Below are 25,748 nucleotides of genomic sequence, written 5' to 3'. Positions count from 1 at the left end.
GGCAGAAGGGGGGAGAAGAAGCAATCTCACCTAGACTGCCTGAGCTGATCCACACCAAGGCCCCACACCCATTTGTCTTTAAGCTTTTCACTGGCCCCTCCCCCTCTCCCTCCATCTGCCAGGGGCCCTCCCTGCCCAGGGCCTCCCTGCCAGGCAGCCAGGAGCCCCAAGTTGACTCACAGCCCCCACCAGGCTGCCCTCGACCTTTGCCCTCCTGGAACCTCCACCAATCATACCTCAGAGTGGGACCACAGCTCTGGCCCAGAAAGCAAACAGCCACACATGTACCCAGCAGCATGGCAACGTGGAAGGAAAGTCTTCAAATCATTTATTTGACTTGAAGTCGATGCACACTCGCTCTACCATACAAAAGTTTGAAGCTGCGACAGGTAAGTGCCAGAGGCAGTGCAAGGACGTGTAAACAAAGACAAAATGAAAATGCCACTTTCTGTGTAATTTGGGAACACATCAGAGTGGGCTGAGGCCCAGGCCCAAGATTACATTCATAGCGCAGGTAAGTGCAAATGAACGGAATGTTGGGATGGGGGAGGGCCACCCCTGGTCCCCAGCATTGTACTGACCTCAACCTCAGAGAGGTGGCTTTGGAGCCAGAACCAAGGTTAGTGTACAACCATCCCCCAGTCTGGGGGGGGAATCCCGGAAGGAGAGTGAGCTCACCAGTGATAGGCCATGCCCAGCATCTCCCTCTCCCATCTCCCGTCTCCCTCGCGCCCCAAATGGGCACAATCACCCCACCCCTGGGACCCTTTTGCCATTGAGGGAAAGGAACCCCTGGTCTGAAGAGCCAGTCCCCCAAACCCAGACAGTAGAGAACTGGGAGGGGTCTGTTTCTCTCGCAGGCCTCTCAACCTGGACAGGGGCAGAGCCTCAAAATAAAGTGTTAAGGCAATAAATAAAACATCCCAGCTCAGGTGAAAACACCGTAAGAGAAGTGAGTCTGCAGGGCGGACAAACCCTGCATGCAGTGTGGGGACAAATGACGTGGGGCAAGTGCTGACCACCCCCACCTGGAGGACCAGTGGGGAGGGCCGCTGTGTGGCTCGAGGGCATTTGTGCATCCAGTGGAAGGCTAAGTGCTGGGCAGTTTCTTGTCCTCGTGAGGGCAGCTACACCCTCGGACCTCCCCGACGTGGTCCCTGGGCCCCTCACTCCTGGGGCCACCAACAGCAGCACAGGGGACAGGCCTGAGCTGACCCTTGGTCAGAACCTCCAGCTCAGCGCCTAGCGCCACCCAGGGAGTTCCGGGTTCACAGAGGGAGGTGGGGGAGGGGTGGCGCACAGGGGGACCAGCCCCACCTCGGCTGGCTTTGGTGATGGCAGAAGTGGGAGGAGAAATGACAGTCTTTGGCAGGGAATGGGAATGTCAGAGGACAGCGTCCTGGTTTCGTGCTTGGGTTTCTCAAGGGCCCAGTCCCTGCACAGATGTCGGCACAAGGAAAGCAGGCCCTCCTCTGTCCCACCTCCTGATGGTCCAACCCTGCTGCCCACCACTGTGCCCCCAGCCCCACTCTGAGGCCCCCAACCTCCCTCTCTGTTGTTGCAAACTCTCTAGGTGATGGCAGGGGTGAGCAATCGTCAGGATTGGACAGCCAGATGCCTGGATTCTGAGACTGTCCAGCCCAGTTCCTTCAGGTTCGGGCATCGATGACCTTCACCACTGAGCCCTGCCACCCCCATCTTTCTCCTCCACCCCCCAGTCCCACTTGTCAGCAGCCCTGGGATGGTGGGAGGTTTTGGGGTCCCCCACCCAGGGAATCCCAGCTCTGCCTTTCCCAGTTCTCCTCACACCTTCCTCTGTCTCTCTCACTACGTTCCTCTCCCTCAGGCCCTACCGGCCACTGGTTCAGCCTGTTTCCCCAGGGACATCTGAGGGCAGTCAGGCAGGCCCCTAGCGGCTCCATCCCCTCTCCAAGGAAGTTTGTCCCCCAGGCCTTGGGGATCCCCAAATGATGAGGGGGCCAGGGTCATGGGCAACTGTCCTTAGCCACCATGGCCTGGGCTCTGCTGCAGCTGATGGCCACAGACGCCCAGGCCCTTCCATGTCAACTCAAAGGAGGGAGCGGGCGCCTTCTGTCTGCCATCACCTGCGTGGACGGGGCCCTGGCAGCCACCCCTCCCCAGCCTGCGCCAGTCACTACTCCAGCTCCTCCAGGGGGCAGTTCCCTTGGGGCAGCTCGCCGTTAAGGCCCACGCTGCTGGCCCCTGGCGCCCCCAGGTAGCCGAGCAGGATCTCACTGCGGCGCCGGGACAGCTGCAGGATGTCTTCCGCCAGTGCTGGCACCGAGGTGTAGCGCACGTTGTCCAGGTCGAACATGTCCCTCAGGTACTGCACGATCTGATGCTGGGGTACAGGACCGGTGGGACCTGGGTCAAGCCCCTGCCCCCCACTGATGGCCTCCAGACCCCCCCATGGCCAAGTCTCTTTAGTCTCAGGCTCCAGCCCTCCCAGGGCGTCCCCAGACCCAATGGGCCAGACTCCCGGTGGAAGCGGCAGCACAAGCTCTCTCTAGGGACCCCTACCCGCCCATTCTCGGGGAGCAGGCTCAGGCCCTCACTCCACAACTGGCACCTCCCAGGACTCCAATCCTAGGGGCAGGACAGGGCCCAGGCAGCAGCAGTAGCCACAGCACTCCCTGCTTACCTTGAAGAAAGCACAGACTTCAGCGAGCTGGGGCTTGGGTCCGAGGAAGCCGAAGGCCAGGACGGGGCTAACGTGCTCCGATACGGAGTAGAAATGGGAGATGAAGCCATCGGGCACCTATGGGGGCAGGAAGGCTGAGTTTGGGACCCAGGCCGGCCCTGGGGTCATCTTAAGAGCTGCGCTTTAGACGGAGGCCTGGCTCATTCACATTCTCGCTGGGTGACCCTGGGCAAATGACTAGGGAAGTCCGTTTTCATGTCTGCAGAATGGGGGTGACCTCAGGGCTGCTGTGAGGGCTGCACAAGAGGCCGGGGGTGGGCTCAGCACAGGAAGTGCCTGGAGTGTGTGGCGGGGGCAACTGACACCAGCTGGGAAGCAGAGCCTGGCTGGCAGAGGGGAAGAATGGATGGCAGCCCAGATAGCACAGCCAGCTGCTGCCCTGGGCGCAGATCACGGCAGGCCAATGGTGGAGGGAGGCAGCTCTGCCTGCCCCACAGGGGCATCCTGCCCCCACACCCAGGCGCCTCTACCAAACCAGCCGCCACCCTTTGCCTGAGTCCTTTCTGCCTCTAAGGATGCCCTTTCCCCTCTTCTGGTGTCTGGTTCCTTTGACATTTCCTGGTGGCCTACTCTGTGTTGGGCCCTGAGGGGCGTAGAGGTTAAGGTGTGCCTAGTCAAGGGAGAAGTACTGGCAGGATGGGTGGCCAGAGCTGTGACAGAGGCCAAAAGGTGCAGCTGGGCCTGGAGGCTCTGCAAGGCCTCCCTGTACCAGCCCTGGCTCCCCCTAGGACAGGGGCCAGCACACCCTGAAAAGAGGGTCAACTGAGCTGGGCACTACACCCAGAGCCCCCACACGACACCCCCTGGGGGTCACTCACCATCAGTAGCCTCCTCTTGGCTTTGAGAACCGACCAACAAGCAGTGGCCAGGGCCTAAATCAAAGATAGGACCCAATGGGTGCCAGAGGAACAGACCAGGTTGGCAGCCCCTATCCAATCCATAGCCTGGGACCAAACCCTCACCCCCAGCTCACCCCACCACCAGCAGGAACACGGGGCTTGGTGCCTGAGCTCTGCTGTTTCTCTCCCCTTGACTGGAATCAGACACACCTACATCTGAATCTTGACTCCAACGTTTATCCCTGCGGGCCTCTGGACTAGCCACTGAACATCTCTGGGCCTTAATTTCCTGCTCTGTAGAATGGCCGTGAGCCAGCACCCACCTCATTCAGTGGTTGTGGGATCCAGAGTGATGGCCTGGAAACTGCCTGTGAAGACCCACCCCAGCCCTCTCCAGACCACCCCTTTGCCACCGGGCACTGCTGCCTGAGTGCCTGCCTGCCCTGCAGGGACCAGAGCTCAGTGCTTTCCTGCTGTTCCTCTTCTTTTTCTATGTTTTAACTTGATTTAATAGGATGCATTAACATTGAATAGAATTAATAACAGCATAGAACGAGTAGAATTAAGTAAGGGAAACCATAGCATGGAACGAAAACGCACTGCACGCTGGTTCTAAAGTGGTGCTGAGGAGAGCCATGGGTCCCCAGGAAGCCAGGGTTGGGTAGAAACGGGGTCCAGGCCAATGCGTGGGGTCATGTGCGTGTGTGCTGGGAGTGGAGGCGGGCAGCCACCCACCGTCTCCTTGAAGCTGTCCGACAGCCAGCGGTTCCTTAGGACGGCGAGCACCGAGGACGGGGGGTTCTCCAGGTCCTCGAAGGCGTCCATGAGGATGAAGTCCAGGACGATGTCAAAGAAGCTCAAGCATACCACCTGCATGGAAGGCGGAAGGCGGCTCTGAGCAAGGCGGCTCTGAGGCCGCGGTGCCTGAGCTGCAGGACCACTGTCCAGATGGGAAGACAGGCCGGAGGGAGCCTCATGGGAACACATGGGGGAGCAGACACATCTCCGCTCTGCAATGGCGTGCAGCTGGGGCCACCTCCCTCACAGCAGGGGCCTGGGCAGGGCAGGAACTGAGGGTTTGTAGCAGTGATGGAGCCAACTCGGATCCTGAGGTTCAAGGCAGAGCTTGGCACACGGCCCCTCCCACCCCCACTCAAGGATCTCAGGTGTTTAGCACCAACCAACTCACCCCGCGGCCCTCCAGCTCCAGCCGTGTGGTGGCCCAGGTCTCCGGCCGCAGGGCATAGCTCAGCATTTCCTCGTAGCTCTCCAAGAAGCCTTTGGGGCTCTGGGGAGAAGCACAGCCTATTTTGTTCTTGAAGAGGCCCCAAGACCCAGCTAGACAAGATCCGCAGGGATGGGGGACACGCCACGGCAGGGCCTATCCCTGAGCAGCAGCCACGGAGAAAACGAGGCAAGAAGGGTCCCCAGCCCACCTCAAAGTGCCTCTGCAGAGACCAGGGCATTTCCAGGGCAGATCCAACACCAGGCACCCCACAATGTCTCCAACCAGCTCATTCCTGAGCACCCACTGAGAGATACTCATGCCACAGCACAAGCTCAGTTTGGGAGGATGGATGAGGACGTGAGGTTGAGTCAGGTAGCCAAAGATCCAAATCTCTATGACCTTGAGTCTCACTGGGAGAAGCTACAGCCCCACTGTCATAGAGCTTTTGTGGGGGAGTCAATGAGCTCGTGCATGTCACAGAATCAACCCAGTGCCTGGACCTCAGCAATAATAGTGTATAACACTGCTGCTGCTGGTATAAAACTCAGCACACAGGACGAAGTCTTCACCCTCCGGGACTGAGAGGTTTAGAGGGGCACAATTTGCAGGGGTGGATGTGCACTTATGGACATGGGGAGCTGGCCAGGGACTATTCTAATATTATACCCACTTTACAGGTAGCAATGGTGAGATTTCGGCAGATCAGTGATGTGCGCAAGAGCCAGGCAGAGGGAGCTGACACCGAACCGCGTACACAAGTTGATGCCATTTATACAGAACCACGGAAGGAGGAGGCACTGGACGAATGTTCACCAAAATGTGAATAGGGTCGGGCTGGAGTCATGAGGACAAGGCAACTGCAAGCAGCATGCGGGGTGATGGGGCCATGCTGGGTGGGCCGAGCCCAAGGGCGCTTAGGCCTACGGGACAAAGCAGGTGAAGAGCTCCTGGGGAAAGAGCTGGCCGGGGGCGGGCGATCAAGGAAGAGGGGGAGGGAAGCAGATGGGAGCTTCCAGGTACTGGTATGTTTCCACTTCCTAACCTGGCTGCCAGCTACAGAGGAGGGCATCTTCTCACTCATTAAACCCTATAGATACACTTTTGCCCTCTCTTGCATGTACATCTTACAATAAAGTCGCTAACAACAAAGAATTGAGGAACAGTGTGCCGGGGCACGGAGGAACCGCATGTGCAAAGGCCTCGATCAGGGAGGAAGGCTGGTGGGCCCTGGAAGCCTGAGCCCTTCTGTCCGGACGAGGCCAAGTGTGCAGAGCAGCAGGCCTCCGCCTGAGCTCGTTCTCTACACCAAGGTTGTGGGAGTGTGAGCGGGGCTCCAGCAGCGGGGTGTGGAGGTCAGAGGTGGGTTTTAGAACCATAACTCCGCAGGTGAGGAAGGAATGAGTGGGGAGAAGGCGTGTTCACGAGCTTTAGTTAAACCCATCAAAGAAAAGAAACGAGTGACATTTAGGCCACCTCATTAATGATCCAAGAAACGTCAAGCATAGACAATAAAGATTAGAAAGGTTATATCAAGTACTGCCAGGATATAAGGAGACACACTCTTATACTGCTAGTAGGGACTTAAGTTGTTAAAACATTAAGGAGGGCAAACAAGATCTGCCAGTTTTCAATATCCAAGCCCAGGACCCAGTATTGCTACGTCCAGGGCTTTGCCCCACAGTAAACCTCACAGGTACCTAGAAAGATCTGGAAGAGACTGATAATAATAGTGGTGTCTGTAACCCTGAAAAATCAGACACAAGCCAAATGCCCATCCATAGGAGAACCGGATAAGCCACAGCCAGCCACCCGACGGGATACGATACAATCGGTCCACGGAACTGCATGGACGGCCACACATACACTCTTACACAGCAAAACAAGGCTGCACAACAGTCTGAGGGGCACAACCTGAGCCTTGAAAATTAAATTACAAGTTCAAGAGTTACAGACCACAAAACTAAGTAGGACATACTCGTGTATGACTGTGGGCAATGGCTCCCTTGGGCAGCTGGGTTTCAGCGAGAACTTCTATGGTTTGCATTTCATAGTCAGTGAATTTTGTAAAGCTGTATTATAATGTGACCAGAAATGAAGCGCAACACACATCCTTATTTTTCAATTAACATGGGAAAAAACCCCAACCCTTTCCCCGCTCTCCCACAGCCTACAGAATGAAGTCAAAGCTCCTCAGCTTCATTTCAAATTGGCTTTTCTTCCTTCCTTCCTTCCTTCCTTCCTTCCTTCCTTCCTTCCTTCCTTCCTTCCTTCCTTCCTTCCTTCCTTCCTTCCTTCCTTCCCTCCCTCCCTCCCTCCCTCCCTCCCTCCCTCCCTCCCTCCCTCCCTCCCTCCCTCCCTCCCTCTCTCCCTCCCTCCCTCCTTCCTTCCTTCCTTCCTTTTTTCCTTCCTCCCTCCCTCCCTTTTTTTTTTTAGAACCAAATAAAAGTTAAGAGAAACTACAAATAAAACAAGGTGAAGGGCAGCTGGTTTGCTCAGTGGTTAGAGCACAGTGCTCATAACACCAAGGTCATCGGTTCGATTCCCACATGAGCCAGCGAGCTGCGCCCTCCACAACTAGATTGAAAGCAATGACTTGACTTGGAGCTGATGGGTCCTGGAAAAACACAGTTCCCTAATATTCCCCTATAAAAATTTAAAAAAAAAAACAAAACAAGGTTGGGGGGACGAAAATCTGAAAACAGAGCCCCCGCCTCCACCTACCTTCTCAGCCTTGGTCATTAGGCCTGTCACCATCTGCCGGCCAACCTCCCCGAAGAAGAGCTGGTTACTCTGGTCTTCCAGAAGGCCCTAGGGATGATGGGAGGGGAGTGAGCTGTCGGGCTGACAGGCCCCACAGCCAAGGACAGGGCAGTAAATACTCAGCAGGACACACGTCTGCCTGCTCAGAGGGGCCAGGTGTGGGAGCAGGCCCAGCAGCAGACCTGCCTGCCTGCTGTACCCCCGGCCCCTCCTCCCCTGGTGTCCCCGCATCTCACCTACCTCAAAGGCCTGCCGCACACAATGCAGCTTGGCCAGGAAGTCCTGGTCACTGTAGCAGCCCAGTAGCTCTGTCCTAAGGGGAAGCACACAGTCAGGTCCCCTGGGCCCCACCCAGCGATGTCCCCATGGGGGTCTGGGTAGAGCCCCAGGTGGCCCTGCCTTTGTCTGGCGGGGTGACCCTGGGCAAGTGCCTGACCCCCTCTAGGCCTCAGTCTCCCCAAACCAAAGGAAGAGGCTGATTGGATGTTCTCTGAGGATGTGTCAGCCTCAATGGCACTGGGCACAGCTGGCAGGTCTGGTCACTGGCAGCTGGGCTGACCTTGGCATCCTTTAGGCCCCAAACAGCAAAAGACCCTCCCTGGCAAAGAACCGAAATGACCAAACTGCTCCAAGCTGGCAGAAAGTCAGGCCAGGGGGTTGCCGCCTACCTGGGCAGGGTTTTCTGGGGCAGCTGGAGGTGCCCTGGTCTGGCCATCCTTTATTCAAATCACTGGGGCTTTCAACCATTTTAGTCAGTGAACTTTAAACACACGTAACTTAAATTTGGAGTCATGACGAAAAGTCAAGTTCTGAGTCTCATATCACACAGAAAAATTAGTTTAAGATGAAAAAGAAACCTGAATATACCACAGGTGAAAAAACTGAGGCTAAGAGGATTTAGACAACTTGTCCAGGGCCACACACTACAAGGTGGCAGAACCTGGAGAGAATCAGGTCTGTCCGTCCCCAAAGCCTGGCTTCTGGGCCACTGCTGAGAGGGGTTGTATCAGGACCTGGGGCTCAGGAACAGCGCCCACTGTGTTTCCGTGGCTGGACCCCGAGAACTTGGAACAAGCACGAACTCTTGTTATTTTATTCATTAATTATATGAATTGGTCGCTTTTCATTCCAGACCTGCCTGTCCCGGTACTTGGGCCACCCCAGGCCCTCCGTGGTGGGGCAGGGACCCATCACAGCCCTCAGCCAGCCTGGCCCACTGAGTCCTCACCAAGCATGGCTGGCTTCTCCAGCTTCCGCCAAAGGGGCCAGCTGCCCCTCCCCCGCTCTCCTACCCCACACCCTCACCTGAGGGTTCGGCAGAGCACTTTCCCCTCTTTCACCAGCTGCAGGGCCTCCTCATAGGCGGCAGCGGGCCTGGAGAGTGACAGCAGATAATCTCCAACCTGCAGGGACTCAAAGAGCTGGGGGAGGGTGCAGAGGGAGAGGAAGAGCGTGTCAAAGCCTGTGTCAACAGCACCCAGGGGTTGAGGGCGCCTGCCCAGTGGACATCCTAGAGGCCAAACTGTCAGAGGGAATGCCAGGGGGAACACCAGCCCAAGAGAAAGGAGGCCTGGGTTCAAGTCCAACTCTGGCCTCGTCCCCATCTCCAGGGGCTCATCCCAAAGGGACCATCTATTGGACCTTTGCCCACACCCTCCCACCCTAGGCCAGGACAGCCGGGCCTGACACACGTGACCATGGCAGGAGACTCATGAGAAGCAACAGGCATGCGGCCTGGAGAAGGGAGAGGTCAGCTTGGCCTGGAGCTGGCGGGAGCAGATCCCTGACCTCACCCCCAGGACCTATGACCCCGGGCTTCTAAGGCCACCCTGTCCCCAGCAACTGTATGGAATCCCTGGGGAGCAGCACTTGGTGACTGCCAAATCCTGCTCCCGTCGGAGGAAAGAGCTCCACTTTCCCACGACCCAGTGCTCATGCCGAGGGTCGCACAGAAGCCAGGCCTTCACTGCACCCACCCCTCTGCACCATCTGCCACCCCACGTCACCTCGGTGGCAGAGAAGAAGGAATCCTCTGAGGTCAGGCTGTCCTCGTCGTCCGCCCGTAGACGCAGCGAGCCCTCGGTCAGGGGCAGCATGAGGGTCCGCTCTGGGAAGAGCAGGAAGAGAAGGGCTGAGCTGAGACTCCTGCGATCACCAAGCGGGACGCACGTATGCAGAGCCCCAGAACCCCCAATTCTGGGTGGGTGACACTGACAAGTACAAAGCTCCTATTTACTGAGCACTGTGCATGAAGACCCTGGGCTTGTCGCCACCTGCAATCTTACAATGTCCTCAGAGGCAGGCAGTTAGGTGTGGAAACGAGGCTGCTGAGGGGACATGCCCACAGCCACATTGCTGGACCCCGAGGCTTGGAGGCCCCTGAGCTCTGCGGGGGCAGACTCTGCTGTGCTGTGTGGCCCTGGGCAGTCACTTCCCTCCCAGACAAGCTGAAACTTAGCCACTGAGACCAAAAGGCTCAAGGGAGTCCATGGGCCATTTACTCGGCGTTTCCATCCCCACCCGCTGAAGGGCTGAGAGGGTCTGGACATTCAAGGGCACTTAGGAAAGATTTGTGGAACAAATACCGTGTTTCCCCGAAAGTAAGACCCAGCCGGGTCATCAGCTCTAATGCGTCTTTTGAAGCAAAAATTAATATAAGACCCGGTCTTATACTATATTATATAAGACTGCATATTGTATTATATTATATTGTATTACATTATATTACATAAGATCTGGTATTATATTATACCGGGTATCATATTATATTATATATTGTACTGGGTATTATATATTACATTATATTATACCCAGTATATTATATTATATTGTATTATATTATATAAGACCCAGTCTTTTATATTATATTATATTGTATTGTATTGTATTATATTATATTAAAATAAGACCAGATCTTATATTAATTTTTGCTCCAAGACACATTAGAGCTGATGGTCCAGCTAGGTCTTATTTTCGGGGAAACACAGTAGGCAGAGGCCACAGCCCTGAAAGCCCCACCAGCCTTCTCTGCCACATGGGGAGGCCGGAGGAAACAGGATACCTATGAGAGGCAAAGCCACTCAGGGAGAGGCTGTGGGAGGATGTGTCACCGTGGCCAGCTCTTGCTGGGCCTGTGTCACCACTGGTAGAGCCAGGGAGCTGGCCATTCAGGAGTCTATGGCTCCCCATTGGGGCTGACAGCACCCAGGGAAGGGCCATGGGGGGCGTCGCATTCACTGCACAGGGTCTGGCTCCCAGCGGACACTAGGACAACGCGGGCTGTTGGGCTGAGTAACTTCATTCCCTCAGTGATGCCACACCCCTTTACCTCATCAGTAGGGCAGGGTAACAGCAAGACTTTGCTCTAGGCCCTTTGGCCTGCTCTGGGCTTCTCTCCATGTAAGCCATTCCCTCAGGCCACTCTGTGCCTGTAACAGGGCTCAGACCAAAGGCCTGGAACAGCCCTCGGAGATGTTACCACACAAGCCTAAGGCCCCCAAGGGGATGGGGCAAGGCACACTGGCCAGGGGATCCTTCCAGCTCTGCTCCTGCCTGCCACATAGAAGGGACGCCTCTGTCCCTCCAGGGCCTCAGTTTCCCCCTCTGTGCAACAAGGCACTGGACCAGAAAAGGGGAGAGGGCCCTTCCCTGGGTGCTGTCAGCTCCGGGGATTCTGGTTTCCCTGATGCACTGAGGGAGTCCCGCCCCAGTTCTCTCCCCACCTCCCCACCTCCACCTGCAGCCTGCCCCCACCCCGCCACAGCCTGGGAGGGGCCCAGCTCACCGAGGTCCAACAGCATGCTGTCAGACGGGAAGGTGGACCCAAACTCCTCCTGCAGGTGGTAGGCCCGGTGCAGCAGGGACTCCAGCTTCTCCGCAAACTCTCTTCGCTGTGACTCCGGCTGCGGTTACAACAATGCCCATCAACCCAGGCCCTCCCAGTGCCCCAGGCCAATGGCCCCTTCTCTCACCACTGATGACGTATCCCAGCCCCTGCGGGACAGGAGGTCTAGACCTGAGCTGCCCAATACAGGAGCCACCACCCACATGTGGCCAGTGAGCCCCTGAAATGTGGCCAGTCCCAAATGAGATGTGCCGTAAATATAAATACACACTGGATTTCCAACACTTGGTACCAAATAAATAAATTAATTAATTAATTTTTAAAATGTCTCAGTGATTGTTCATGTCAATTACATGTTGAAATGAAAATATGTTGGATATACTACATTACACAAACTATATTATTAACATCAGTTTCATCTGTTTCCTCTTCCTTTTTAACGTGCTCTGTAGAAACTTTTAAATGAGGTGATGTGGCTTCCTACTGGCAGCACTGCTCTGGGTCCAAGCTGACCTGACTTCAGACCTTGGTCTCACCAGTTCTGAACTGTGTGACCTCCAGCAAACAACTTCCCCATTCTGAGCCTCAGTTTCCTCAGGTTCCTTATCTGTCAACTGAGATAAGAGGGCCTATTTCCTAGGATCTCAGGAAAAGCATGACATAGCACTTCACACAAGACTGGCCCGTGGTGACAACCAGTAAGTGTTAGCGATTCCAATAATTACTGTACTTGTTACTATCACTGTAATATGAGAGCAGTTAGGAGCCCAGAGAGAGCGGGGCTCGAGCCCTGCTGCTGCTATGAACTGTGTGTGCCTCAGAAGGCACTGCACCCAAGATGCGGCAGCCTGTGGCCCAGTAACCTTGCTACCCTCTGCCCCCAGGACAGGGCATGGGGAAGAAAGGGACACTGCTCCTTTGACCTTAGAAGCGTCTGGGCTGAGGGGCGAGGCACGGGCAGACCCAACTCTGTTTTCCACAGAGGCTACCAGATCCTGTACTTGACATAATCAGACCCCAGGGAGAGGACAAGGGCCGACTCGGGCCTGAAGCCACTGGGGAGAAAGAGAAACGGAAGAGCTCAGATGATAATGACGGAAATGGGGGCCTTTCAGAGAGATTGCCCTGGACCAGGCACCCCGCAGTTCAGCCTCCTGGTGTCCCTCAAAGGCAGGTAATAGTACAACCCCATTTCCCAGAGAAAACTCAAGAAGGTTAAGTAGCCCAACACACCCAGCTAGAGGCTGGCAGAGCCAGGATTCGACCCTAGGCCAATGGGACTCCAGACCCACTGGAGTCATTTTGCTCAGTTCTCCCCAGGGCCAGACCCCGCTCCATGTGGCCGGCAAGGCCATGAGCTTTGGCAGAGATCTGCCAGCTCTGTCTCTGTGAAGTGACCTGGGGGTAGGGAAAGGTTTGTTAGGTGGGACAGCAGAAGCACAAATGACAAAGGGAAAAACAGATATATTGAACTCCATCAAAATTAAAAACTTTTGTGCTTCAATGGACACCATCAAGAAAGTAAAAAGCATGGGAGAAAATACTTGCAAATCTTATTTCTGAGAAGGGACTGGTATCTAGACTATCTAAAGAACCCTTACAACTTAAGAATAAAAGACAACCAATTTAAAAATAAAGCAAAGGATCTGACTAGAGATTTCTCCAAACAAAATATACAGATGGCCCACAAGCACATGAAAAGATGCTCAACATCATTAGCCATCAGGGAAACGCAAATCAAAACCACAATGACAGACCACTTCACCCCCATTAGGATGGGGATCAAAGTTGGAAGATAACAAGTGTTGTCACACAGCAGCCTAATCATGTCCCCTCGTGCCTGTCCCTAAAGAAAGAAGAGTCTGTGAGACTGTGCCTTTCAGGGACTTTGCTTCACCTTTGTGCTTACACTTCCTGTCTCTCTGTTTGGTCCCCAAAAGATGGTTGGTCAGCCAATGACGGGTAAGATTCCTCATGGAGGAACAACCCAAGCCAGGCGGAACCGTGTGGGCACCACCAGGAGAACTCACGGGGTCGAGAGAGGTGGGCACAGCTCCCCACCTTCCCCGGCTGAGAGCTTCTGCCTATGTGGCTGCATTCCTTCCCACAACCTGCTCGGGAAGGGAGTCAATGATGTGATCACATCAGTTCTCCTTTGTAGTCACACGGCCACCCAGCAGTCTGTCCCTTCCAATCTTTCCTTAGGGAAAGCTGACCCTGCGGGATTGTCCCTCATTGGGGTTGAGTTTATGCTACTCTAAGTCTCCATGTTTGGTCCTTGTAAGCAGGGTCTGCAGTCAAAGACGGGTAAGATTTCTCACGGGAGAAACAATCTAAGCCAGACGGGAACCCCCTAGGACTCCCATGAGCTAATGTAAAGTTAGGAGGTAGCTGTGCCCCTCCTTCTGAGAAGCTGCTGACGCATGCCTCAACTATTGTCCTTTACCCTCAGGTGTAATGGACCCATTAGAACAATAGCATCTCGCCCCTCCTGTTTGGCTCATGGGATAATCTTATCTTGTGAGACTTGTTCCCCCAGGGATTGTATGCACCACACCTTGGTCATTTGGGGGATGGTATGCATCTGTTGCTTTGGGATGATTATGGGATTTGGAATGAAGGATTATTGTATGGTGTAAGAGTTTGGCAGACCCTGCCCCTAATCATGTGATCTCTATTGTGAAAAATCAATAAATACCCACGGTGAGACTGGGCTCCAGTCCCTTGAGGCTGTGAGTCCCTTGGTCCTCTGTGATTTAACTATATTTGAGTCTCTGTCTCTTTATGAGAGTTTAACCCTCTCCGCCTCCCCCGCCTTCCCACGGCTTGTGTTGTGCAGGACGCAACACTCCTTCCATTCTTATCAATGAGTCTCAGCATAAAGGATTTGTCCTTGGGGAGGCGCATACCGTAATTGTTAAGACATCATGGGACTTTCTATTCCAGCTGTTTGCAGGCAAGGGTGACTGATTTGAATCAGTTTTCTGGTATGATGTATGAGACTCACAGACCGTGGAGAAAACAATACTACTTTCTTGTGTATATACCAATAAAAGCCAGAAGGCGGCCCGATTCGGGGCTCTCAGTCCTTTGAGGCTGGGAGACCCTTGGCCCCCTGTTTCACAACTTTCTTTTTCTTTTAAAAAAAAAAAGATTTTATTGGGGAAGGGGAACAGAACTCTATTGGGGAACAGTGTGTACTTCCAGGACTTTCTTTCTCCAAGTCAAGTTGTTGTCCTTTCAGTCTTAGTTGTGGCAGGCACAGCTCAGCTCCAGGTCCTATTGTTAGTTTCAGGGGGCGCAGCGCCCACCATCCCCTGTGGGAGTAGAACGGGCAACCCTGTGGTTGAGAGCCCGCGCTCCAACCAACTGAGCCATCCGGGAGCTCAGCGGCAGCTCAGCTCAAGGTGCCGTGTTCAATCTTAGTTGCAGGGGGCACTGCCCACCATCCCTTGCGGGACTCGAGGAGTTGAACCGGCAACCTTGTGGTTGAGAGCCCACTGGCACATGTGGGAATCAAACCAGCAGCCTTCGGAGTTAGGAGCATGGAGCTCTAACTGCCTGAGCCACCCGGCCTGAGCCATCGAGCAGGCCCCACAACTTCCTTGATTTCTGTTTCTTTCTTAACCCTTCGCGGCCCCTCCTCGTTCTCTCACTGCTTGTGTTGCGCTGGATGCGACAAACAAGTGTTGGCGAGGATGTAAAGAGTTAGAGTCCTTTTACACTGCTGGTGGGGGTGTAAAACGCTGCTGTGGAAAACAGCCTGGCAGTTCCCCAAAATGCTAAACAGAGAGTTACCCTATGACACAGCCATTCCACTCCTGAGTACAAACCCAAGAGAATTAAAAACATGTCCATGCAAAAAAAGTATACATAAATATCCACAGCAGTGTCATTCACAAAAGCTGAAAAGTGGAAACAAAACAAATGTCCATCAACTGATGAATGGAAACATAAAATGTGGTCCACCCACATAACAGAATTTATTCAGCAATAAATAGAAACGAAGCAATAATCATGTTACAACACGGATGAACCTTGAAAACATTGTTATGTGACAGAAGCCAGTCACAAAGGGCCACATGTTATATGATTCCATTTGTAGAAATATTCAAAATAGGCAAATCTACAGAGAAAGAAAGTAAATTAGTGATTGCCTTGGGATGGAAGGGAGAGATTGAGAAATAGGAGAGGAGGTATGACTGTTAAGAATACGGGACTTCTTTTTGCGGTGATAAAAATGCTCTAAAATTAATTGTGATTATGTGATATATTCATACAACTCTGAATATAATAAAAGGCATTAAATTGTACAATTCCAATTAGTGAATTTCTTGGTATGAGAATTATATTTCAATAAACTTGTTTAAAAATGTTTAGCATAGGGACCGGCCCGGTGGGTCAGGCAGTTAGAACTCCATGTTCATAACTCCGAAAGGCTGCCGGTTCGATTCCCACATGGGCCAGTGGGCTCAACCACAAGGTTGCCAGTTCAATTCCTCGAGTCCCGCAAGGGATGGTGGGCTGTGCCCCCTGCAACTAGCAATGGCAACTGGATCTGGAGCTGGGGTGCGCCCTCCACAACTAAGATTGAAAGGACAACAACTTGACTTGGAAAAAAGTCCTGGAAGTACACACTGTTCCCCAATAGAGTTCTGTTCCCCTTCCCCAATAAAACCTTTTAAAAAAATGTTTAGCATAGGAAAATGGCTGGAAGGATACCAAGCGGTTCTACCTGGATGAAGGGTTCTATCAATAATACTGATGACAAAGATCATTTATTGAGCACCTACTATGGGCCCGGATCACATGGCTGGCATGTGTCCTGCTGAGGGCACTAGCGCTCAGGGAGGTGGAGGGCTTTACCCACATCACACAACATGAGCTGTCTGATCAGAGTCTGGGATCTTTTTTCCCCCTCTTTTCAATTTCTGTAGTCTTCACTATTTTATAAGGAATACTTAATTGTTTTCACAATAAGAAAAACAATGAAAGTTCTATAATTTTAAGAAGTAGTGTTAGTGATAAATACAATCTTAGAAATAAAGCCACCTCCCTCTGCCCTAACACACTCCATCTGCCCACACGTAGAGGTGACCTCATACAGCTGTGCCCTAGGGCACTGAAGGCGTTCTTGTACCCCAGGCATTTCCCAACCTTTGTGTCCCAGAACTACGGGTCATACCTGTGTGACAGGCCTCTGAGCTAATGCCCCCCACTAAAGTGGAGGGCACACACACCCTCAACTTGTTACTGGCTGTGCCAGACATGTTCCCATCTTGGTGTTCCTCACTGTTTCCCAGACTCGCAGCCAATAGAGGCACAGCTGGAGGAAAGAAGGGGGTGGAGAAGTGGGCAGAGAAACTCATCTTGCCTCACTCCATATCACTGCCCCACCCTCCCCAAAGTGAGGCCCTGCCATGGCTGTAGGTTCTAGTTCCAGGAGTTCGTCCTGGCTCTGGGCACACCCCCTCTGGCCCTGGGACCCCTCAGCTCCTCCCTCACCTGTGCAACCAGTTCCCTAAATAAAACGCCTCTTTTTTCAACATCTGAAGTTGTTCCCATTTCCTGGCCAGCCCCTGACTGACCTGCCAGATATTGTCAGACTGCCCCCCAAAGAGATGCCCCCACCCCTGACCTCGCTCCAGCAAGGGCCAGGAGTTCATAGGGGTGTTTTTTTTTAATACAGAAAAGTACAACAAATAAAACAGAAACAGCCCACAATGCCACCACCCATACAAACCTTGCCCATAAGCCATGTGCTCAAAATTAGAAGTCAAACAGTAAAGAAAGTACTGAAAGTACAGAAAAGTACAATGAAAATCTTTCCCACCTTTCCCTGCAGACCCTCTCCTTGTAGATATGTTATAATTTCCTGTGTATCTGTTAGAGCAAAGTAAGAATACACACACATACTAGCAGTTACCCAGAGTGCACAGACGCAGGACACATGTCTTTTAAAACGGAACATGGGCCATACTATCCACATGCTAAACTTATCTTTTTCACTTAATGATACATTGTGGAGAGAGCAGCCAATCAGCTCACACAGCTTCCCTTGGCCTTTTAATGGCTGCATAGTATTCCAGACCCCTACCAATGGTCACTGAAACAGTTTCCATTTCCAGTTTTTCGTGTTTTTTAACTGTTACAAAATAATGTTTCAGTGAACATCCATCCTGGGATATATATTTAGTGTGCTTTTTCACAAAAATGTTTTGTTGTAGCTTTTTTACTTTATTTCTCTTTCCTGATATTGAATTAAATGCTTACTGCAGAAAACTTGGACTATGCTCCCCAAAAAGCACAAAAAGACAAGACAAAGGGCGTGTGATCCCCTCGACAATGAACACAGGCTATTCCCCCCAGTCCTGCAGGAATGCACGGTGGGGATCAGGGTACAAGCCTCACCATGCTTTACTGTGTCAAGTGCAAGCATGTGTGAGCACGTTACGTGGACATTTTACTTGCTCGGACCGACATCCTGGTCCAGGGGGAAGCTCACATCCAAGGGGCCGCGTGACTGGCTGGCAGAAGGGATGGCTGCTAGGCAGCCTCCCAGAGTTTGGCTGCCCACTAAGCCTGTCCATGGCCAGGGCATAGACGACCACCTACCTCAGACAATGCCTCTGAAGCAGTCTCGGGGTTCTGGAGAACGTCCCCTGGTGTGGGGGTGCTGCCACCGTCCCCCCTCTGCCCCACGCTCAGTGCTTGCTCCCACTTCTGCAGAGCCTCCTCGAACAGCTCCATGCCTGAGCACAGATAGGAGAAAAGGGAGAGTCAGGCCCCCAGCAGGTGGAGAGCAGCCAGGCCCCACACAGTGCTACTCAAGAGGGGGCTCAGAAGATCGTGGAGGCAGGAGGGCCCCAAAGGACCAGGACGGGCAGGACCGCATGGGCGGGGTCCTGATCCCTTTTTCCAGGATGATCAATTTACAGGCCTTCATTCAGACCAGATTTATTCCTAGAGACTGTCCCCTGTCCAGAAAGGGCTGGAAACCTTTGAATGAGGGTTTTGGGGTGAGGCGAAGGAAAGGGGTTGCAAAACAGCACGTGGAGAGGTATCCTGGGCCCGGTCCGGGCTTCCCGAAGGGCATTCCCCCACCAGCCCTGCCCCCACGGAGCCCGAGATGCCGCCTGGCCTGTACCTTGCATGTAGAGGCTCTCGGCGTTGCCGTCGCTGGTGGTCACAGACTCTTCCATCCCTCTGGTGTCCCATGTTCCCGAGCACGCAGCAGTGGGACTGGATGAGTTCACTGCCACCATCTGGGTACCAAGCCAAAGGCAAGGGGTGAGCTCTTCCCAGACCCTCTGCTGGACCCCTGAGCCTGCCCCGCTGCCTGATCACATGCCACACGGCCTCTCCAGACACTATGCCTGAAGCCAGCCTGACTGCAACGGCCAAGCCGTCAGCACAGCCTGGTCCACCAACTCCAAGCACCTGACGACGCCTCACAGAAATTGCCACGGCAGGAGGAGATACTGAAGCCCAGTCCCGGTCAGGACCCCGCAGCCTCCTACAAAACCTGCCCTGGGGCCATTTCCCCCTCCGGGACTCCGCTACCACTCTGACATGGAAGACAGAGGGAGCCCCCAGTCCATACGCGCCAGCCAGGGCCCACTGTCGCCCACACCTCTCTCCCACGAGTCGCCACCCACCCTGCCAGGCTGTGGGCTCCTCCAGGACAAGAGCCATCTCTTGCTTGCCCCTGGGTCCCCAGGGCAGGCCTGTCTCAGAGCTGGGGCTTGGTACCGGCTGAATGAATAACTAGATGAGTGAATGGGCCAAAAGCCATTCCCCAAGAGAAGATAAACTTTTCTTTGTTTTACTTAGCTCAGCACCTAGCAGGTGCCCGCTCAATGTCTGATGCATGAATAAATGAACTTTCATAGAAAAGTATCTTTCCCAAGGGGCCATAAGCTTCTCTTCTGCTCCTGTTCAACTTTCTCTCACTGATGCCTGGTACTCAGTGAATGATCAATGACCATTTCCAAAAGTCTGCATGGATGGACGATGAGTGAATGAGTGAATGAATGAATGAATGAATGAAATCTCTACTCCCACCTTCCTACCACTCCATAAGCCCGCTAAGGGGAGAAACGAGGCCCCACTCAGTGGCCGGGGACTGAGCCCTGAGGCTGTGGCAGGCACCCTGGCACCCTCCCCTCATCCCCTGTCCTCACCGAGGCCAAGCTGTGGGAGGAGCCTGAGTGCTTGCTGGGCTCGATGGAGGAGATGCCACTCAGGGTGTCATTGCTCTTGCTACTGGGGCTCTGTACCCTCCGGCTGGAGTAGCCTGTGAGGAATCGGAGGGCAGGGGTCACGCGGGCTTTGCACCCAGCCTTTGAACAAGCCTCTCCCAGCTCCGGATCAGCTCCACCCTCCTCCCCATCTGGAGCCTGCCCTGAGTTTCTAAGTCAGGGTGATGGCAGAGCACCCCAAGCGCATACACTTAGCAGAAGAGTGCCCCTGCCTGTCACTCCGCTCACTACCGTGTCCCTATCACCGGTACCGGGCCTGGCTGGGACGAGGGGCCCGGACCTGCGGGATAAGGCTGAGCGTGAGGTCTGGCCACTTCCCCTGTGCTGCTGGATGAGTGACTGATTGGAATTCTCCTTCCAAAAAGGATTCAAGGTAACAACTTTTAAAAATGCACCAAAGATTTTTTTTAAAAAGTGACAAAAGTAGGGAAGAGAAAATCAGGCGAAATTAAAGGGGCTGGTGGTGGTACAGGGTGGGCAAGGAAGAGGTTGGTGCCGGAATGGCTCCAGTGTCCCAGGGGCCAACGCAAAACGGAAACCAGCTAATCAGCATTTCTCAGGTCCTGGTCAAGACTGGTCTAAAAACTTCTTTTTACAACTGTAAAGATCAACTCCCATTTTGCAATGCTAATTCATAGTGAAAATTCATTTCCACACCAGGAAACTTCTTGAAACAGGTTTCTCCCCAGGTGGGAGCCTGTGAGAACTCCTTGCCTTGGAAAGAGACCTAGCACACACTGAGCTGTGGCAAACACGGGGTTGCTGGGTGACAAGATTAACAGGGGCCATAAGAGGTTTCAACAGCCACAGCAGCAGACACAACAGATCAGTGGCTGCCAGAGGCCGGGGGCCAGGGAGAGGGGCTGACTACAAAGGGACCTGAGGGGGTTTAGAGCAGGAGAGAACAAGCTATTGATTGTGGTGGTGATTATAAGACTATATGTTTGTCAAAACTCATAGACTTGTATGTTAAAAAGGTGACTCTTACTGTATGCAAAGTAAACCTTAATTGAAAAAAAAGAAGGGGATGAGGAGAATACCATGCGGCCATATGGCTCAGAAACCACACGGCTCTTTCTGCTCCTGAGCCAGGGACCCCTCCCTGGACACAGGAGCTGCATCCGACCAGCCCTCTCTGGACCTGGAACTCCCAAAGGGTCCTCAAATAATGAGAACAACTGCCACCTACTGGACCAGGGTCCGGCCACATCACCCACCAAATCCTTCCAATGACTCATGGAAGGAGGCTCTAGTCCCAACCCCACTTCACAGATGAGAGGAACTTGGAGATAGGAGGTCACTAGCCCAAGATCCCACTGTTAAGAGGGGCCCAGCTGGGACTTGACTTGAGGTCAGGCCCTTTCCCACCACCTCACACCTACCTTTCTTCACCGACGGGACCTTCCTGGCCATGGGGATGGGAAGGGACACGGTACCCAGGTGTTCGCCTCCCGTCTCGGGCCCGACCTGCTTCTTCCTCCGCCGTCGCCTCTTCAGCTGGTGGGCAGCCAGGGCCAAGGCCACGGTCCCCAGGGCCGTGGCAAAGAGAACCTTCCGCAGGCCTGGTGTCAACCGCAGCTGTGAGAAAGCAGACTGCAGGGAAAGAGGGAAGCAGCCGGTGACCTCTCCCCAGGAGAGCCTCGAGGCAGGCATTGCTGCCCAGGGAGCAATAAGGAACAGGGAATGCATCGAGCACTCCAGGGATATTTGTTGACCAGGACCAATGAAGAGGCAGCCACCTCTAGAGGGGAGACCTAGCCAGCCTCTCTGAAATGTGAAAAGAGGGGACTGGGGACGGCAAAAGGTGATGCCAAGGAAATCACATCTGGGGGCCAGCAGGGGTCCCTAACACCATCGGTCATGATTCTAACAGCTGCAGTGACTGAGCACCTACTACGTCAGACGCTGCACTAGGACTTTACCTGTGTTACCTATCTGAATGCCCGTCCTTTCCCAGGTGAGGCATCGGAGGCTCACAAAGGTTAAGACTCATGCTCAAGAGGACAGAGAGACAGAAATCAAAACCATTCTGCCAGCTCCATTTCTTTTTTTTTTTTTTTTTTTGTTGAGAGCCCACTGGCCCATGTGGGAATCGAACCGGCAGCCTTTGGAGTTAGAAGCATGGAGTTCTAACCGCCTGCGCCACCCGGCTGGCCCAGCTCCATTTCTTAAGGACTCCTCGAAGACAATGACATTCACTGTACCCAGCTGTCCCATCTGGACACGTCTCACACTCTGCCTGCTGGACTGGGAGCCCCTCGGATGGGGCTGCATCCCACAGGGCAGAGCTTTAGGAAGTATCAAGAGGCCTGGTCAGCACAGACATTTAAGGTTGGCAGGTGAAAACTGGGCTTGGGGCCTCCAGACTCTAACCCAGTCCTTCTCACTCTGCTCAAAGAGGAGATACCAGACGCCTGGGGCAGCAGTAATGAGGGCCCCGCTTTCCCGAAGCTGAGGGGCTCAGTGTTTCCGGAACCAAAGTGATTAAAGGGCAGGGCCATGACCCATCCAGTCTTTACCTGCCCAAACGTCGTGTACAGGAACACAGGGATCTCGGCCACCGTCATGGCCAGGGCTTGGATCATGGACATGCCCTCTGTCCTCCGGAACGCCATGGCAGGACCAGCACCCCGGGCAGAAGCCCTCGGGGCCAAGTGCTTCCAAAGACAACTTCCTCAACTGGTTGCTGGCTGGGTCATGGGCACCATCCACGCCCCAGCAAGACAGGGATACGCACACCAGAGGGTCACTCCACAGAGCTGTGAGACAGGTGACCAAGTCAGAAACAAGGACATGCGCATGTGGCACAGAGAAATGCACACAAGAGTGCCCTGGGGGACGACGTGAGACGCCAGGCCTGGAACTGGGCCTCAGCCTTCTGCACCCACCAGCAGGAAAGCAGCCCAGTGCCCCACTAACCCTCTTCCCACCAGGGAGATGGATATGCGTGGGTCACTCTCAGACTTCATGGCTCATTTGCTAAACAATCTCAGGCTTCTAAAGGGTCAGGCCTCTGACTGAGAACCATTACATCTTTTTCACCTCCCACAAAACCAAGAATATTTTACTTCCTGTGGACTGAATTATGAAAACAGCAGGTTATTTCCTCAAATAACAATAGCCACTACACATTTGGGCATATTTTGTGCTAATTCTTCCCATCCATTATGTCACTGAATGATTACAATTCTGTGACGTGGACGCTCTCTACCTCTCCCACACCCCCACCCTTGCCAATTTCCAATGAGAAAACAGGTTCACAGAGGCTGTCGGGAGTCCAAAGTTGGTATGCAGTCGAGTCAGGACTTGGATCAAGACTCTGTGCTTAATTCAACACTTTTGCTAAATTTAACATGGAGCCGGAAGTGGCAAGCCCCAGAAGAACCACAGGCTACAAGGACAGTTTCCCTGGGGCCCTCTGAGACCCCCAAGGTACCCCACGGCCCATTCCAAGGCCAGCGAATAAGCAGCTTAACCACAGATAGCCCAGTCCCCAAGATCCTGCAGGGTGCTCCCCAACCGCCGCCACCGAGGCAAGGGATACCTTCAAAGTCTTCTGGGACCTCAAGCAGAAGGAATACGCAGGCTCTGTCTACCTGGGACGATGGCCAAAGTCACTGGACCAGCACGAGCCACAGCATATCTCCAGTGAGTGGGAAAGGACGATCCTATCAGTCTAGCTCTGGGGCTGGGCTGTGAGTGTGTGAGCGGGGCTGGCAAGGAAATGTTCTCGGGCTGAGGAAACTCATAGTGACATGGGTAGGAGACATCCTGCCGGGAGGCTGCCTACTGAGCTATGTGATGCCAGTGGTCAGGGCCAGGGTTAATATCATAAGCCACCCCTCTCACCCCCTTCAGCAGCTATTTCCCATGCACTTATTTACTACAGACCAGGCCTGGGACAGGCTCTCCGTGGAGTCTTTGAGTCTCGTCACCTGTGAAACCCTCGCGACAACCACTGTACATGAGGACACTGGGGCTCAGAGGTAAGTGACCTGACCGAGGTCAATGAGTAAACGGTCAAGCTGGGATGTGACCTTAGCTGTGGGGGATCCCAAGGCTATGTCGTCTCCCCCGAGCTACCTGCTCCAACTGCCACCTCTCCCTCCATGCCACACTTGAAGGACTTCTGAGTCCCCAGGTGAAAAGCCCACGTGCGAGTTATAAAGATGAGCCTGAACACATGCTCCCGGAGTGAGACAGTGCTGATGTCTGTAGGAAAATCAAGAGCAGCAGATGCAAGGCGACAATACCTGCCCCCAAGCCTGCTTCACTCCAGTGATGGGTCCAGATGCAGCCCCACCCTGACTATCCATCCCCCTGGCACCACCCGGGAGAAGCCTCCACCTCTGCTCCGTGAGGAGAAGCCCATGGCAATGCCCTCACCCTCGGGGCACCTCGAATGCCACCCCCACCTGGGCAGTCACCTCGCCTGCCCTATAACCGTGGGCAGGAACCTACTCATTCCACCCCCACCACGGCACGTACAACACTCTCAGCCTGGATGCCTACACTTTCCACCGGGTCACCTCCTCCCTCGCCCTGGACGATCCCATTAATGGCTCTGGCCTCAGCAGCGCAGCACGTTGACCCAGGCACTCCCTTGAGTCACCTCCTGCCCAGTGTCAGTGCATTCCATCCTGGACACCTCACCTGACCAAGCCGGGCACCGGACACTACGGCACTGCACCTCAGCAATTTCCCGGTCTTCAGCATCTGCTTGTCCCACCCCGGCATCTCCTTGAGCAGCCCAAGTGAGGCCCCTTCCCCTCTTGCCCCGACGCCCGGACTATCCCTGAGTGTCACCCAGGTGCCCACTGGCGCCGCCCACGGCCGGCGCACCTGCTCCTTCCAGCCCGGGTGCTTTCCCAGCCCGGGTCAGGGACGTACGCCTCTGCTCAGATCCCCACAACATTCCAGGCCCGGGCATCTCCTCACTGACAGGGTTCGTCTCGTTCCACTTCTCGCGCCGCCCACGGCCAGGTATCTGCTCATTCCAATCGGGCCCGTCAAGTCCGTCTGAGCTCGGACACCTGCGCCCCTACCCAGTCCCCCGCACAGGCCCGGCTCCCGCCTGCTGCAAGTCTCAGTCTCGGGCCCTGCCGCGCCGCCCAACCGCCCGGCGGGCTCAGCCCCGGCCGCCACTCACCCGGGATCCCATAGCTGCGGAAGGGCAGCGTCTCCTTCCCCGGCGTCCGCGCAACCAACCTCTCGGCCGCTGGGGGGCGTGGCCTCACGCAGGACCACCCCCCTTCTTTGGCCAATGAGTGTCGCTGAACCGTTCCTTGCCTCTCCGGGCTCTGGCTAGTGGGGTGTGTCACGTGACCAATTTAGGCTCCGCCCCCTAGTGCGGTTGAGGCGCGGAAGTGATCTTGCCTTTCCTATGATTGGCCAGCGGGATTAGATTGACACGGGAGGTGGTTGAGTGAGGCGAGGCCGCTCTTAAAGGGCCTCAGGAGGTTCGATTAGACATCATCGCGGTTTTGTTGAAGGAACTTGCGGTGGTCTGAACCCACGTGTTTGTTGTCTCCTCTACACCTGCCTGTCCCCCCACGAACAAATCCTTCCCGCCCTTCAAGCGCCCATTTTCAAATGCTACCTACTCTGACTCCCACAGCATCCTACTATTAAACACCTTCCACTCTTGTTTGCGATAGTGCCGCGCGTCTCCCCCACCAGACAATTTCTCTCTGATAGTTGGAGTCAAGTGATTCAATTCTGACCATCCAGTTGTCTCTTGTACTAAACACTGGGTTTGGAATCAGGCCGACCTGAGTTGGAATCAAATTCTGTCATTTCAGCTCTCCAGAGTTTATTCAGTTCACCCCTTGGTAAAAATGGGGATGGAATGACTCCCTGCTTTGCCAGAGTCACAGGACTTTGGTGTCCCTTGGAGGAAAACAATGTGGCAGCCCTTTTATAACTGCAAAACGCTGGGTACATCTAAGTTTTTAAAGTATGATTATCAGTAAGATCACAGTCTTTCATTCATTCAACAACTAGTATTTCTGAGGGCCAGCCCTTTGGCTGGACATGAGGGCATCGTGGTGGACAAGGTACATGTAATTCAGATACTTAAGTACAACCTTGTGTG

At 54.1% G+C, this 25,748-nt stretch overlaps 1 protein-coding gene across 2 annotated transcripts; it reads right to left on the bottom strand.

Moving 5' to 3' along the window:
- Window positions 1-301: 301 nt before the first annotated feature.
- On the bottom strand, window positions 302-24,900 carry MIGA2 (mitoguardin 2). Of its 2 annotated transcripts, none has more exons than XM_081065581.1 (16): window positions 24,804-24,900; window positions 22,174-22,413; window positions 21,037-21,247; window positions 19,577-19,689; window positions 18,541-18,658; window positions 18,009-18,145; window positions 11,334-11,451; window positions 9,556-9,656; window positions 8,855-8,970; window positions 7,790-7,862; window positions 7,511-7,597; window positions 4,751-4,849; window positions 4,297-4,431; window positions 3,541-3,594; window positions 2,663-2,779; window positions 302-2,362 (listed from the first exon to the last, which is right to left on the bottom strand). In XM_081065581.1, exons 2-16 carry the CDS (start codon window positions 22,267-22,269, stop codon window positions 2,156-2,158), a joined length of 1,782 nt encoding a protein of 593 aa, XP_080921707.1. In that variant the 5' UTR covers window positions 22,270-22,413; window positions 24,804-24,900; the 3' UTR covers window positions 302-2,155. The 2 variants fall into 2 exon arrangements, with proteins under 2 accessions (XP_080921707.1, XP_080921708.1); XM_081065582.1 differs by having other exon boundaries at window positions 21,037-21,232.
- Between the last annotated feature and the right edge of the window lie 848 nt (window positions 24,901-25,748).

The sequence above is a fragment of the Rhinolophus hipposideros genome (genome assembly GCF_964194185.1).
Source record: "Rhinolophus hipposideros genome assembly, chromosome: 11".
NCBI lineage: Eukaryota > Metazoa > Chordata > Mammalia > Chiroptera > Rhinolophidae > Rhinolophus > Rhinolophus hipposideros.
The sequence above is the reverse complement of the archived record's forward strand: the minus strand, read 5'-3'. Positions and strand labels throughout refer to the sequence as shown.